Here is a 13,644-nt window from a genome sequence, read left to right as displayed (position 1 = left end):
AACACAGAATTGTTGACATTTTTGCAGATTTATTAAAAAAGAAAACCTGAAATATCACATGGTCCTAAGTCCATTAAGTTTGGGCTCTGGCTGGGCCTTTCAAGAACAGTCACGGAGTTGTTGTGAAGCCACTCCTTCATTTTTTTTAGCTGTGTGCTTAAGGTAATTGTCTTGTTGGAAGGTGAACCTTCAGCCCAGTCTGAGGTCTTGAGCACTCTTGAGATAGTTTTCATCCAGTATATCCCTGTACATGGCCGCATTCAACCAGTTGTCCTGTCCCTGCAGCTGAAAAACACCCCCAAAGCATGATGCTGCCACCACCATGCTTCACTGTGTGGACTGTATTGAACAGGGGATGAGCAGTGCCTGGTTTCTCCACACTTACCGCTTAAAATTAAGGCCAAAAAGTTCTATATTTGTGTCTTGCACTAAAAAGGGGCTTTTGTCGGGCCACTCTGCCATAAAGCCCCAACTGGGGGAGGGCTGCAGTGATGGTCGACTTTCTACAACTTTTTCCCATCTCCTGACTGCATCTCTGGAGCTCAGCCACAGTGATCCTTGGGTTCTTTTTTTACCTCTCTCACCAAGGTTCTTCTCCCCCGATAGCTTTTTGCCCAGACGGCCAGGTCTAGAAAGGGTTCTGGTCATCCCAAACGTCTTCCATTTAAGAATTATGGAGGCCACTTCGCTCTTAGGAATCTTAAGTGCAGCAGAATTTTTTTTGTAACCATGGCCAGATCTGTGCCTTGCCAAAATTCTGTCTCTGAGCTCTTCAGGCAGTTCCTTTGACCTCATGTTTCTCATCTGCTCTGACATGCACTGTGAGCTATAAGGTTTCATATAGACAGGTGAGTGGCTTTCCAAATCCAATCAGTATAATCAAACACAGCTTGACTCAAATGAAGGTCTAGAACCATCTCAAGGATGATTAGAAGAAATGGACAGTACCTGAGTTAAATATATGAGTGTCACAACACATGGTCTGAATACTTAGGACCATGAGATATTTCAGTTTTTCTTTTTTAATAATCTGCAAAAATGTCAACAATTCGGTGTTTCTCTGTTAATATGGGGGTCTGTGTGTACATTACTGAGAAAAAAAATTAACTTAAATAATTTTAGCAAATGGCTGCAATATAACAGAATAAAAAATGTAAATACTTTCTGTACCCACTGTACATTAGTTTGATGCTGTTTTAAAGTAATCTTGATCACATTTTGTTTTTACTGTATTGTGGCTGGGACTTGGTGGATGGTCAAAAGTCAGTGTTAAGGTGTTAAGGTGAATCCAGTAATTTCAAAAGAAACCCACACAGTTTTGTATCAGTGAAAGATTTTCCCACTCAGATTTGGGATAAAGTTTGTCATACAGATTTGCTGTGTTGACCAACACAAAGCAGCTTGGTTCGAATGTGACCTCTGTGTGCGCAGTGCATTATTCATCACTACATAAGATAATAGATCTTTCTAACCCACACAATTTCGTAAAAAATATTTTACATACTGAATTGGAACCAACATGAATGCTATGCCTGGCTTTTGGTTTACATTATCGCTTAAAAAATATTGAATTTTCCATGAAAATTACAAAAAGAAACATATTTACATTGAAATAACCTGCACGGTTGAATCATTCACAATTAATTTTACAAAAGATTGCATTGCATTGACAAGAGAGAGAGTGAGAGAGTGCATAGGAAAATAATAAATGAGAAACAGAGGGGAAAAGATGAAATACGACAGTCAAGGGCATCACAGAATGAAACGTAGTGAAAGAATTGTGCTCATATATAGTAAATTCAATCCATTGTACTCAAGGTCAACATCTTCATAAATAGAAAAACCACAGCAGATATCAAAAGGTACAGTATGCCAATGAGACTGTTCTGTTTAGATGTTTGTACACCACCTCACTCATTTTTGCCATTTCATTTTAGCTTTTCATTACCAGTGCATTCTCATTTTTATTCTACTAGAGTGCTCCCATCAATATTACATCTCAAGCACTGCCCATTACACACCACTCTGTAGCAGAGGCCTAATGTCCCTCTTCAGCATGGAAATGATCTCTAATTGCGATAAAGACTCACATGGACCCCCACAATATTTCAAAGTTCCTGTAACAGGCGGTGGGTGTAGGAATACGTTAGATCTGCATTAAAATATAATCTGCTTTTCATTGTCAGTTAAAGACCATGAGTGTTGCTATACTATTGCAAGCTCCCTCTATCGGCTTTGATGGCCGCCGGCTGTAATATGGATGAAAATCCTATCAAGAGCTTGTTAAACTACCTACTCTTACTCCAAACAAATCGAAAGCCTGAAAGCGATGCAGTCACATTGGTATTGATCTTGAGCGACAAGTCCATATGATGCAGATCTAAAATTAGCTATCATGTGGGAGAGCAAAATTTTCAAAATGGAAAATTACAGACTGGATATTCCCTTTAGTAAAGTGAGCTTTAGGCATTGCAGCTAACACATATGTGCCAGAATACTACTGTTCCAAGTATTTTAAAGCCATATTGTCATGATCTCTGCTTGTGTTCCCCTGGGCTTGTGTCCAATGTTTATGTTGCTCCCAGTTCTTTGCCATTTATCTGTACCATTTTTACAGTGCAATTAGTTAAAAGTAGTAATTTAATTAACATACTAAAGGATTAGAGTTAACTAAACATGTATCATGTCTAATGTTAAAGTAGTGTTACTATAAACTATGCATATCAGTTATCAGAGATAAAAAAAATAACCTGATCGTACCAGCTATTAAAAGACAATGACAGGCTGATCTGATGTGTGCAATCATGAAATCAGAGACATCAGAAGTGGTCACCAGCTATGCATTTGCCACATGATATGACATGTCAATGCCAAGTATAAACATTAATCCCTCTCGTCTGATCACACCCGAGCTGGATGTTAATCCCAGGTGTAAACAGGGTCATATAGATGGATATAGTTGCTGCTTTCCTTCTGATTCACTCTCCTCCATCATCTCTCCCGTATTCCTGTTCACCCACATTACCCATATACTGTATTCTCAATGTTCTGCTATGTTTGGAGCAGCTCTGCTTAGCAAGGGCTCGGATGGAGAACGATAAGCACATGCTACCAGATGTTGTGCTGGAAAAAAGTGCACTAAAGGGACTATAAAAGGGTTTCGGGCTGCCTGAGAGGCAGAGCACTCCTTCCCGCAAATGTCCATAATGAGTGCTCTCGTACTTCCGAAGCTCCCTCGCCATATGGCCTTTACTGAGGCAAAGCTGCCTGCGGAGGCCAGTACATCTACTACGGCCATGGACCACCAGCTTGGAGTGTCCTACAACCAAAATCTCCTCCCTCAGCCATATGAGCATATCATGGCAGTTTGTTCGGATGTAATGTGGAGCAGGCTACAGCTGGCAGAAAAGGGGAAAAAAAAACGAAAAGAAAAAAACAAACATGTGGACCAGATACCTCAGGCTACTGAAAGCTAGAGACTACTAGCCCTATTTCTGTGTCTATCATTTTCTCTCTGTATGTCTCAGTCTGTCTGATCCACTCTGAAGATGAGTGTGCAGCTCGGTCTCACTGGTTTGGGCTATTTTTACAGCACACAGTGAAGGAGAAAAGTGACGACAAGGTCACTTCTTGCTTTAGGTAGATGAAACTTTGCTATAATGAGATGTGGGCACTGCTAGTGGGGCACATCTCATCTCCGACTATTAAAAGATTCTCTGTTTCATGCCGTCTTTGAACTACACCTGAGCCAGCATCTATGGAAAACACAGAAGCATGAGGAAAAAAAATTCTGAATGACAGGCAATATTCCTCTCTTGGACATTCCCGAATCAAAACCTGACAAAAAAATGCTTCAGGCTGTATTTGGAGTTTGGCTGAGTCTACACAGAAATATTGTGCTGGTGGAATATGGAATTCAGACAAAATAAGCGTATGTTGATTCTGGATGCAATCCGGACTGAGAGGGGAAAACTCCAAATATAATCAGGAATAATATAATAGAAAAGAATATAGATTATATAAGAGAAAAGATTATATAAAAGAATATAATCAAGATTCGAGGTTAGAAAATGTATAAAATAAATGCAATAAAAAACAAAAACAAAAGTTGGCCTAATTCTTGCAAGTTAATTTGTATATTTTATAAACATTTAGAGAAAGCAAATTGAAATACCTTAGATTTCTAATATGCAAATTATATATAAATTAAATATAATATAAAATGTTTTTTGCCTGGCTTGTCAGGCTAAGTTTATTCATCATCAAATTGAAAATGCAGTCACAAAAAAAAAAAAAAAAAAAAAAAAAAAAGTTATTTGGCTAAAGTTATACTGTCAGTTGTATCCAATTGTGACTGCTGCTCTACAGTGGTGTTATTCCACACACATTTTTGCTCATGTGAATGTTGTTGTAGTAATGTTTTAGACTGGTACACGAGTCATACAAAAAGTTACCATAATAAATATTTTAGCACCCAAGTGCAAATATAGAAATATTTGGATTTGTGCAAATTGGTTTCAGTTTCCGTTTAGGCTGGCCTAATTCGTTTAGGCTTTAAAATTAAAATAGTTTGAAGGCTAATGAATGGCATAATTTATGTTTGTTTTACATTTATATTTTTCATTCTTGTTGTGAATTTTGTTACATTTTAAGAATTTGTTGTGGAAACAGCCTAAAACAGCTACATGTTGATAATGTTCGTTTTTACCAGTATTTTTATGGGAATAACACACGTGCGATTTACCTGGGTTTATTTCTTAAGTCTTACCCAGTGCATATACTAGTATTTATAACTCAGTGTTACAAACGCACATAGGTTATATCAATTCTTTAATGTGGATAAAAGCATATTTTGTAGCTACACATCATTATACATCACATGTCCTTATTAGGAGAAAATATATGTCGTTTTAAAGGGATAGTTAACTTTGAAATTAAATGTTGATATGTTTTAGCTTACCTCATGGGCATCCGAGATGTAGGAGTATTTGTTTCCCCAGTAGTTTCAATTTTGATAATTTTAGGTCAAACCGTTCTTGTCTGTGCCTCACATAATGCAGGTGTATGGTCACCACCTCAAAGAACATACACAGAGAAGTCCAAATTAAACAATCCCCATCGTAAGTACACACTGATGGCCTAAGACACGAAACGAGCGGTTTGTGTGAGAAAATGAACACTATTTATTGTTTTTACCTCTTGTACCTGTCTTTACCTCTGAGGGCGCGCGTGCGTGTTTCCTGTTGTGACATTCGCGCGTTCTGGCTTTAGTCTGCGCAAGCACGGAAAGCACCGGAAGTGGATCTCACGCGTGTACGTCTCGCCCTCGGATCAGTCGGACGTAGTGGTGTACAAGAGGTAAAAACGATATAAATACTGTTCGTTTTCTCACACAAACCGCTCGTTTCGTGTCTTAGGCCATCAGTGTGTACTTACGATCGGGGATTCTTTAATTTGGACTTCTCTGTGTATGCTCTTTGAGGTGGTGACCATACACCTGCATTATGTGAGGCACAGACAAGAACGGTTTGACCTAAAATGATCAAAATTGAAACTACTGGGGAAACAAATACTCCTACATCTCGGATGCCCATGAGGTAAGCTAAAACATATCAAAATTTAATTTCAAAGTGAACTATCCCTTTAACAAGAAAATTATTGTGTTTTTACAACATATCTTGTTATTACAAGAAAATTGTCATTTTTACAACATCTTACAACAACATTTTACATCTCGTTATTACGACATAATTGAGTAAAAAAAAATATGTATCAACATGCGGTTCAGGACTTCCGTATAAGGTTTGGATTATTTCCTTTAGAAAGTCAGACTTGGTTGTTTTAGACTTCCAGATGAAATTGTGTCTACAAGTAACAATCCCTCAGCAAGTGGGGGACTAACGATCAACAATCTTTTCTGTTTGGCTGTATATACTGTAGATTTAGGCGAAAAAAAACTTCTGAAAGCCGAGATTGTCCTCTTTACTGTGCATTTTACAGCATACAGATTGGATTAGCAGTTTAAAAGTTATTAAACATTTTAGAACGATAGTTATTTTTAGCTGCTGATGCCCGTTTTGTTTTTTAAAGGTTAAATGGCATGTCTAATGCTATTTCATGCATTCTGACTTATTTGCACTATTAAAGAGTTGGATTTTCATGCTAAACGTGGCCAAAGTTTCAAAAACTAGTTGGACGTATCCAAATACACATACATATAGGTTTCAGTTTTTTCGAGTATGGCTATGACATCATAAAGGGCGAAATTGCTTCTATGGGCACTTCTCCCAGATGATCGCATCCGCAAGTCAACCCGAGCGGGAGCAAGAGCACACCCATCAACATGCTTCATTCGGGTTACGGAAGCCATATGCAGCACTGTCATTTTAGACCACAAAATCAGTCGTATAGCCGTCACAATTTGGCCCTTGTCAAACTTGCTCAAATCCTTTATGCTTGCCAATTTTTCCTGCTTCTAACACATTAACTTTGAGGACAAAATGTTCACTTGCCTAATAAATCCCATCCACTAACAGGTGCAATGATGAAGATATAATCAGTGTTAATCACTTCACCTAATCATAATGTTATGCCTGATCGGTGTATATAGAGACTTAAAAACCTCTAAGTTCGCCTGGCATTTTCTTGTAAATGAGCATTTTTTTTTATCAGGTTCCTATATTTAGGTTCAGTAATCACCCATTTATAAACAACAGGAAAGTTAATTCTCATACTGAAAGGATGAAGGTTCCTGATCGAATACTGCAGCTCACCTCTATTATCTCTTTATCTGATATTGACAAAGCTGGCTTAAGGTATGTTTGTAAGGACATCTTTCAACATGGCTCAAAGTTTTTAAAACTTCATGTTTACAATCAATTTTCTGTGCAGCAACTGAATAAGGTCAGTTGGTCGAACTATAATTATAACCGGTTAACTCTTAAGAGCAGATCAATTTGAGCAAAACAAAATCTGGCAGCACAATTTTCAAAGATAAAAACAATTAAAATTTCTAAGGTTTTTTTTCCTAACCCACTGCAAAAATGTGTCCTTGGTGAAATGACCTAAAAGAAGTCATGGCTAAAACAGACAGAACAGCCTTTGTCAGAAAAAAAATATCTTTAAAAATTCTTGGTTGTGATCAAAATGAAGCCAAAATCTGAAATCACTCCCGATATAAATTGCCTTGTGGTAAAAATGACATACAGTAGATGCAGGGTACTTCCATGTAAATTCAAAACCCAAAAAATATACATATGTTACGAACCATGGTCTAATGTATTCAGGTTCATTCAAGTAATATAAAATAAAACCTTTAATTCAGCTAGATAATTTATCTTAAATTAGTAGATTTAGTGTTTTCCCCTTTTTTTCCAGAATCAACCTGCTCCAATCCGGTTTGTGTTTATCAGGTCAGTGTCACTTGCATGAAAGGAACAATAACTTTTAACAAATCTTTTTCTTGAAACTTTAGCACCGTTCTATGCACATAGATCAAAAGTTTCAATAGCTGCAAATTAAAACTTACCACAGAAAATCCTCATCCCTGTTATTATTACAGGGGATTATGTGGGTTAAAATGGATAACATTCATCCATGATGGCATTTGTGTTAAAGCCCCAACTAATGAGAAAACTCTGACCTAAAGTCTGCTGTATCCAATATGTACTTAAGAATTGCACATACTACATATATGAGATAGTCCACTATTTGCTTAAACCTGTTTATAGGATGTTATATTGGATGAAAGTGAAAAGAAAAAGAAAAACATAAACCAAACAAATAAAGTCAAATTAAAATACCAGTAATTTTAAAAGGAATCCACGAATTTCACATAAGGGGGAAAAGATTCACACATTTCATAACAGTTCAAGTTGGTGAAAGAAATTCATTGCATTGACCAAACAGAAAGCTGTGACTTCTGAGTGACACATGCTTTATGCATCTCTAGACTACTGAAAATAGACAACAGACATTGTTTTTGCTTGCACAAGTTTGTCAAAATGTAGCTAATGTGATGTGCCAATAGTATAGCTGCCGTATTTACCATTATGATTTCTTCCATTCTTATAATAACTTAAACAATCTTACCTTGTCTAACATACTGTTCTGTCTCCTGGTGCACTAACTCCGCAACACATCTTCCATAGCGCAGGTGTCCGTCATGCTGGTAGGCCTTCAGCCTCTTGCTGGAACTGTATGATTTCTGTGACACTATATGGCAGTTCTCATTGTCCAGGGAGCATGTAGCATAGTGCAGATCCTTTCCGCCCTGACCCCGTGTCAGAGAGCGCTGTTGTCTGTCCTTCAAATCCATCACTGCAGGAGCTGACGGACAATTATGCGAATTACCTGCACACAGAGGAAATGCGTGTCGTGGGTTTAGATTTATTTTAGGAAATAAACAAAATAACATCAACTACAACAACATTATCACACTTGGCTTTGCAATGTGTACTTATGTCCTATTTCCCACTTCTGAAGTTGTGATTACAAGCATTTTGCATTCAAGTGCTTTGTTGTCGGAAAGAACAGGAATCATGGTTTATTCTTGCCACATGGTTTTTTCTTGCCTATTTATTGGGAAATTATTATTAAAGCCAATATGATATTTAGCGTCCCATTCATTGACAACCATATAAACATTCACTGCGCTAGATAGTCAGGTTGCTGACAATTCTGAAATTTAAAACTATTTTTGCAGGTATACAACATACAATATGCTTCAAATGATTATTCAAATATGTAAATATGCACTACTTTAATGACAAGGCAAGGAAGTGTAGTTGTTGTGGGGGGACAAAATAAAGACTACAAGTTCTTCCCTCAACCACGTTTAATATTGATGGCCCACCCAATTCGGGAACTTTGGTATCAAACTTATCTCCGAGCTTCCCAGTGGTAAATACATTCATGTCCATTTTATTTAGGAAACTCGTATTTATGATCCGTGTTGCATTTTAGGTAGCACAAATCATGTAATTAAATAACTTTATCTAACAAGTAAAGTTGTGCATTAGTTTTAAATTTTAAACAAGCAAAATATCATAAGTAATGCAGTTGCTTTGTTTTTCCCATGTATTTATTTATGTTGAGAGAAATCGGGAGTGAGTGCAGAGGCCGCTGTATAAACATGATGTTTATTGTAGTTTTAGACTAAATGTGAGCATTTAATCATCTCACTTGCACAAAAGCAGATTTAGTATTTCTCAAAATAAAAACAGAGAAATACAAATTCCAAATATTATGCAAACCTTCAACAATTAAATGTTAAATAACACAAATATACTTTATGTACTTAATCTCACTTTATTAACCAAAGCTGCTGACCTTCAATGATCCAATTCAACCATACTAATGCTGCCTTCACATCGGAATTATTGTAAATACTAGTTTCCTAGTTAAAACATTGGACGTGAACGCCCTCTCAAGTCAAAATTTAAATGTAATTAGCTCATAATCACGACTTCAGAAGTGGGAAGCAGGACATTTCCGATGGCATGTGAAGGCAGCATTAGAAACAAAAATCACTTTAGACAATCATCACATTTGTGTTTAATTTGTATTATTATTATTTTAATAATAAATAAAATAAATTTTGCCCTCTACTGCAGAGAAGTGAATTTCCTTCAGCCTGAAGCGTTTTCATTTTGCTTTTGTTGTGATGGGGCTTTTACCTGTACAAGGTATTTTTGTTTTTTGTTGTTTAAAAAAACTAAGAAGAAAGCCCAGACCAGGTTTGAACATTGCTTTCCATAAAAAACTAAGTAATGCAATTAGTTACTTTTTAGGGAGTAACACAACATTGTAATGCATTCATTTTAAAAGCAACTTTCCCCAACACGGTTTACAACAAGTACGTTAGCACATGAAGGCAGCATTAAGACCTATCCAGTCTCACAAAGGGTACGATACGATTAGATCCGCGGTAGACAGACATCTTTTGTACCACGTTTCTCATTAGTTTTTAGACACTGTGTCAAGTCACCAGAAGCCATATCACCCTGTAGCCCAAGACTGGTTTCCCACTGAAGCTAAGCAGGGCTGAGCCTGGTTTTCTGGATGGGAGAAAATTAGGTTGCTGTTGATAGAGGTGTTAGTAAGGCCAGCAGGGGGTGCTCACCCTGTGGTCTGTGTGGGTCCAAACACCCCAGTATAGCGATGGGGACACTATACTGACAAAGAGCACCGTCCTTCAGATGAGACGTTAAACTGAGGTCCTGACTGTCTGTGGTCGTTAAAAATCCCAGGTCCTTCGATTAAGAGTAAGGGTGTAACCCCGGCATCCAGGCTACATTTGCCCATTGGCCTCTGTCAATAATGGCCTCCTAATCATCCTCATATCCTGATTGGCTTAATCATTCGGTCTCCTCTCAACCAATCAGCTGGTGTGTGGTAAGCATTCTGGCGCAATATTGGCTGCCGTCGCATCATTCAGGTCGACGCTGCACATTGGTGGTGGTTTGAGGAGATTCCCCCCTTCAATGTAAAGCGCTTTGAGTGCCTTGAAAAGCGCTATATAAATTGAACAAATTATTATTATTATTATAAGTGTAAAAGTTGTGCTTGATTCCATTCAGTTGTCTTACAGTGAGGAAAATAAGTATTTGAACACCCTACTATTTTGCAAGTTCTCCCACTTCGAAATTGTGGAGGGGTCTGAAATTGTCATCGTAGGTGCATGTCCACTGTGAGAGACATAATCTAAAAAAAAAAAAAAAATCAGAAATCATAATATATGATTTTTTAACTGTTTATTTGTATGATACAGCTGCAAATGAGTATTTGAAGTCTATCAGCTAGAATTCTGACCCTTAAAGACCTGTTAGTCTGCCTTAAAAATGTCCACCTCCACTCCATTTATTATCCTAAATTAGATGCACCTGTTTGAGGTCGTTAGCTGCATAAAGACACCTGTCCCCCCCATACAATCAGTAAGAATCAAACTACTAACATGGCCAAGACCAAAGAGCTGTCCAAAGACACTAGAGACAAAATTATACACCTCCACAAGGCTGGAAAGTGCAACGGGGAAATTGCCAAGCAGCTTGGTGAAAAAAGGTCCACTGTTGGAGCAATCATTAGAAAATGGAAGAATCTAAACATGACTGTCAATCTCCCTTGGTCTGGGGCGCCATGCAAATCTCACCTCGTGGGGTCTCAATGATCCTAAGAAAGGTGAGAAATCAGCCCAGAATTACACAGGAGGAGTCAATGACCTAAAAAGAGATGGGACCACCGTTTCCAAGGTTACTGTTGGTACTACACTTAGACGTCATGGTTTGAAATCATGCATGACATGGAAGTTTCCCCTGCTTAAACCAGCACATGTCCAGGCCCGTCTTAAGTTTGCCAATGACCATTTGGATGATCCAGAGGAGTCATGGGAGAAAGTCATGTGGTCAGATGAGACCAAAATATAACTTTTTGGTCATTATTCCACTAAATCTGTTTGGAGGAAGAAGAATGATGGGTACCATCCCAATAACAGCATCCCTACTGTAAAGCTTGGGGTTGGTAGCATCATGCTTTGGGGGTGTATTTCTGCACATGGGACAAGGTGACTGCACTGTATTAACGAGAGGATGACCAGGGCCATGTATTATGAGATTTTGGGGAACAATCTCCTTCCCTCAGTTACAGCATTGAAGATGGGTCGAGGCTGGGTCTTCCAACATGACAGTGACCTGAAGCACACAGCCAGGATAACCAAGGAGTGGCTCTGTAAGAAGCATATCAAGGTTCTGGCGTGGCCTAGTCAGTCTCCAGACCTAAACCCAGTAGAGAATCTTTGGGGGGAGCTCAGTGTTTCTCAGTGACAGGCAATAAACCTGACTGATCTAGAGAAGATCTGTGTGGAGGAGTGGGCCAAAATCCCTCCTGCAGTGTGTGCAAACCTGGTGACCTCTGTAATTTCAAACAAAGGCTATTGTACCAAATATTAACATTGATTTTCTCAGGTGTTTGAATACTTATTTGCAGCTGTATCATATAAATAAATAGTTAAAAATCATACATTGTGATTTTTTTTTTTTTTTTTTTTATAGATTATGTCTCTCACAGTGGACATGCACCTACGATGACAATTTCAGACCCTTCCATTTCTAAGTGGAATTCTAAGTGGAAGAACTTGCAAAATAGCAGTGTTCAAATACTTATTTTCCTCACTGTAAGTGAATGCCCCATTGCATGTTCGTCTGAGGGATTTTTTGGCATATAAATACTCACTATAATTTGCAAGTATGCAAATATGCTTGTTGCTTTCAACTAGTTTAAACAATTCCAACGATATACAGGCATGGCACATCCAATCGGTAAGGTGTTTTCTATCCATATTATGATGATAATATTTATACTACCAAACACTTCTACTTTTTCAGCTATTTAAAACGCAGAACCCAAAACTTGGTAATACAGTATTATGCATCACAGCTTTTAAACTTTTAAACACCACCTGACTTTAATGTCAGTTTTGTAGTGTTTTAATGTTATTTAGCTTGCCACTATATACACTTGTTATTTTTGGGTAGAATGCAATTTATTTAAATTCATAGTTTATGGCGGCCCCCCCAACACTGCACATTTCTCACATCTCCTTTATCTGATACATCCATTTCAGCCCTTGGAGTCTCTACTAACAAGCTGATGATTTGAATCAGGTGTGTTTGATTAGGGAGGCAAAATGTGCAGTGTTGGGGAGCCTCCAGGAATGTGGTTGGAAAACAATAAATTAGATAATAATTTAGCAATTTTCACAATACACATTGTTTCAAATCAGCTTTACAGAAAATCAAGATGTTACTGTTTATTTTAATACCTTTATGTTGTATTTAGCAAATCAGTGATGGGTGATAATATACCAGTAGTTTTTTTTTTTTTTTTTTTCAATGATACAAGCAGTAAAGCAGTTGAGATTTTATATATATTGTGTATATCATTTTGTGTCATATAACCCTTATATAACCAATTTTTATAAAGAGAGCTGTATATATTGTTACATTTTGCAACAAAATAAATCATGCAGTTGAGATATGATGTAGTATACACCGAACAGGCATAACATTATGACAGGTGAAGTAAATGGAACTGATTATCTCTTCATCACGGCACCTCTCAGTGGGTGGGATATATTAGGCAGCAAGTGAACATTTTGTCCTCAAAGTTGATGTGTTAGAAGGAGGAAAAATGGGCAACCGTAACGACTTGAGCAAGTTTGACAACGGACAAATTGTGATGGCTAGATGACTGGGTCAGAGCATCTCCAAAACTGCAGCTCTTGTGGGGTGTTTCCGCTATGGTCAGTATCAAAAGTGGTCCAAGGAAGGAAGAGTGGCAAAACGGTGACAGGGTCATGGGCGGCCAAGGCACATTGATGCATGTAGGTAGTGAAGTCTGGCCCTTGAGCTACTGTAGCTCACATTGCTCAAGAAGTTAATGCTAATTCTGATAGAAAGGTGTCAAAATACACAGTGCATCGCAGTTTGTTGCATATGAGGCTGCAAAGCTGCAGACCAGTCAGGGTGCCCATGCTGACCCCTGTCCACTACTAAAAGCACCAACAGTGGGCACTTGAGCATCAGAACTGGACCACGATGCAATGGAAGAAGGTGGCCTGGTCTGAAGAATCACATTTTTTTACATCAT

At 38.0% G+C, this 13,644-nt stretch overlaps 1 protein-coding gene across 3 annotated transcripts in view; it reads right to left on the bottom strand.

The window, feature by feature from the left end:
- tenm2b (teneurin transmembrane protein 2b) overlaps positions 1-13,644 on the bottom strand; it is a 324,894-nt gene that overhangs the window by 244,233 nt on the left and 67,017 nt on the right. For all 3 annotated transcript variants that reach the window (XM_067423508.1, XM_067423509.1, XM_067423510.1), the window contains exon 2: positions 8,092-8,352. In XM_067423508.1, coding sequence (XP_067279609.1) covers positions 8,092-8,317 — 226 coding nt within the window. In that variant the 5' untranslated portion in view covers positions 8,318-8,352. The remainder of the gene's footprint in view (positions 1-8,091; positions 8,353-13,644) is intronic.

Source organism: Pseudorasbora parva, chromosome 18 (genome assembly GCF_024679245.1).
Source record: "Pseudorasbora parva isolate DD20220531a chromosome 18, ASM2467924v1, whole genome shotgun sequence".
NCBI classification, from domain to species: domain Eukaryota; kingdom Metazoa; phylum Chordata; class Actinopteri; order Cypriniformes; family Gobionidae; genus Pseudorasbora; species Pseudorasbora parva.
Note: the sequence above shows the minus strand (reverse complement) of the source record. Positions and strands in the feature narration are given on the sequence as shown.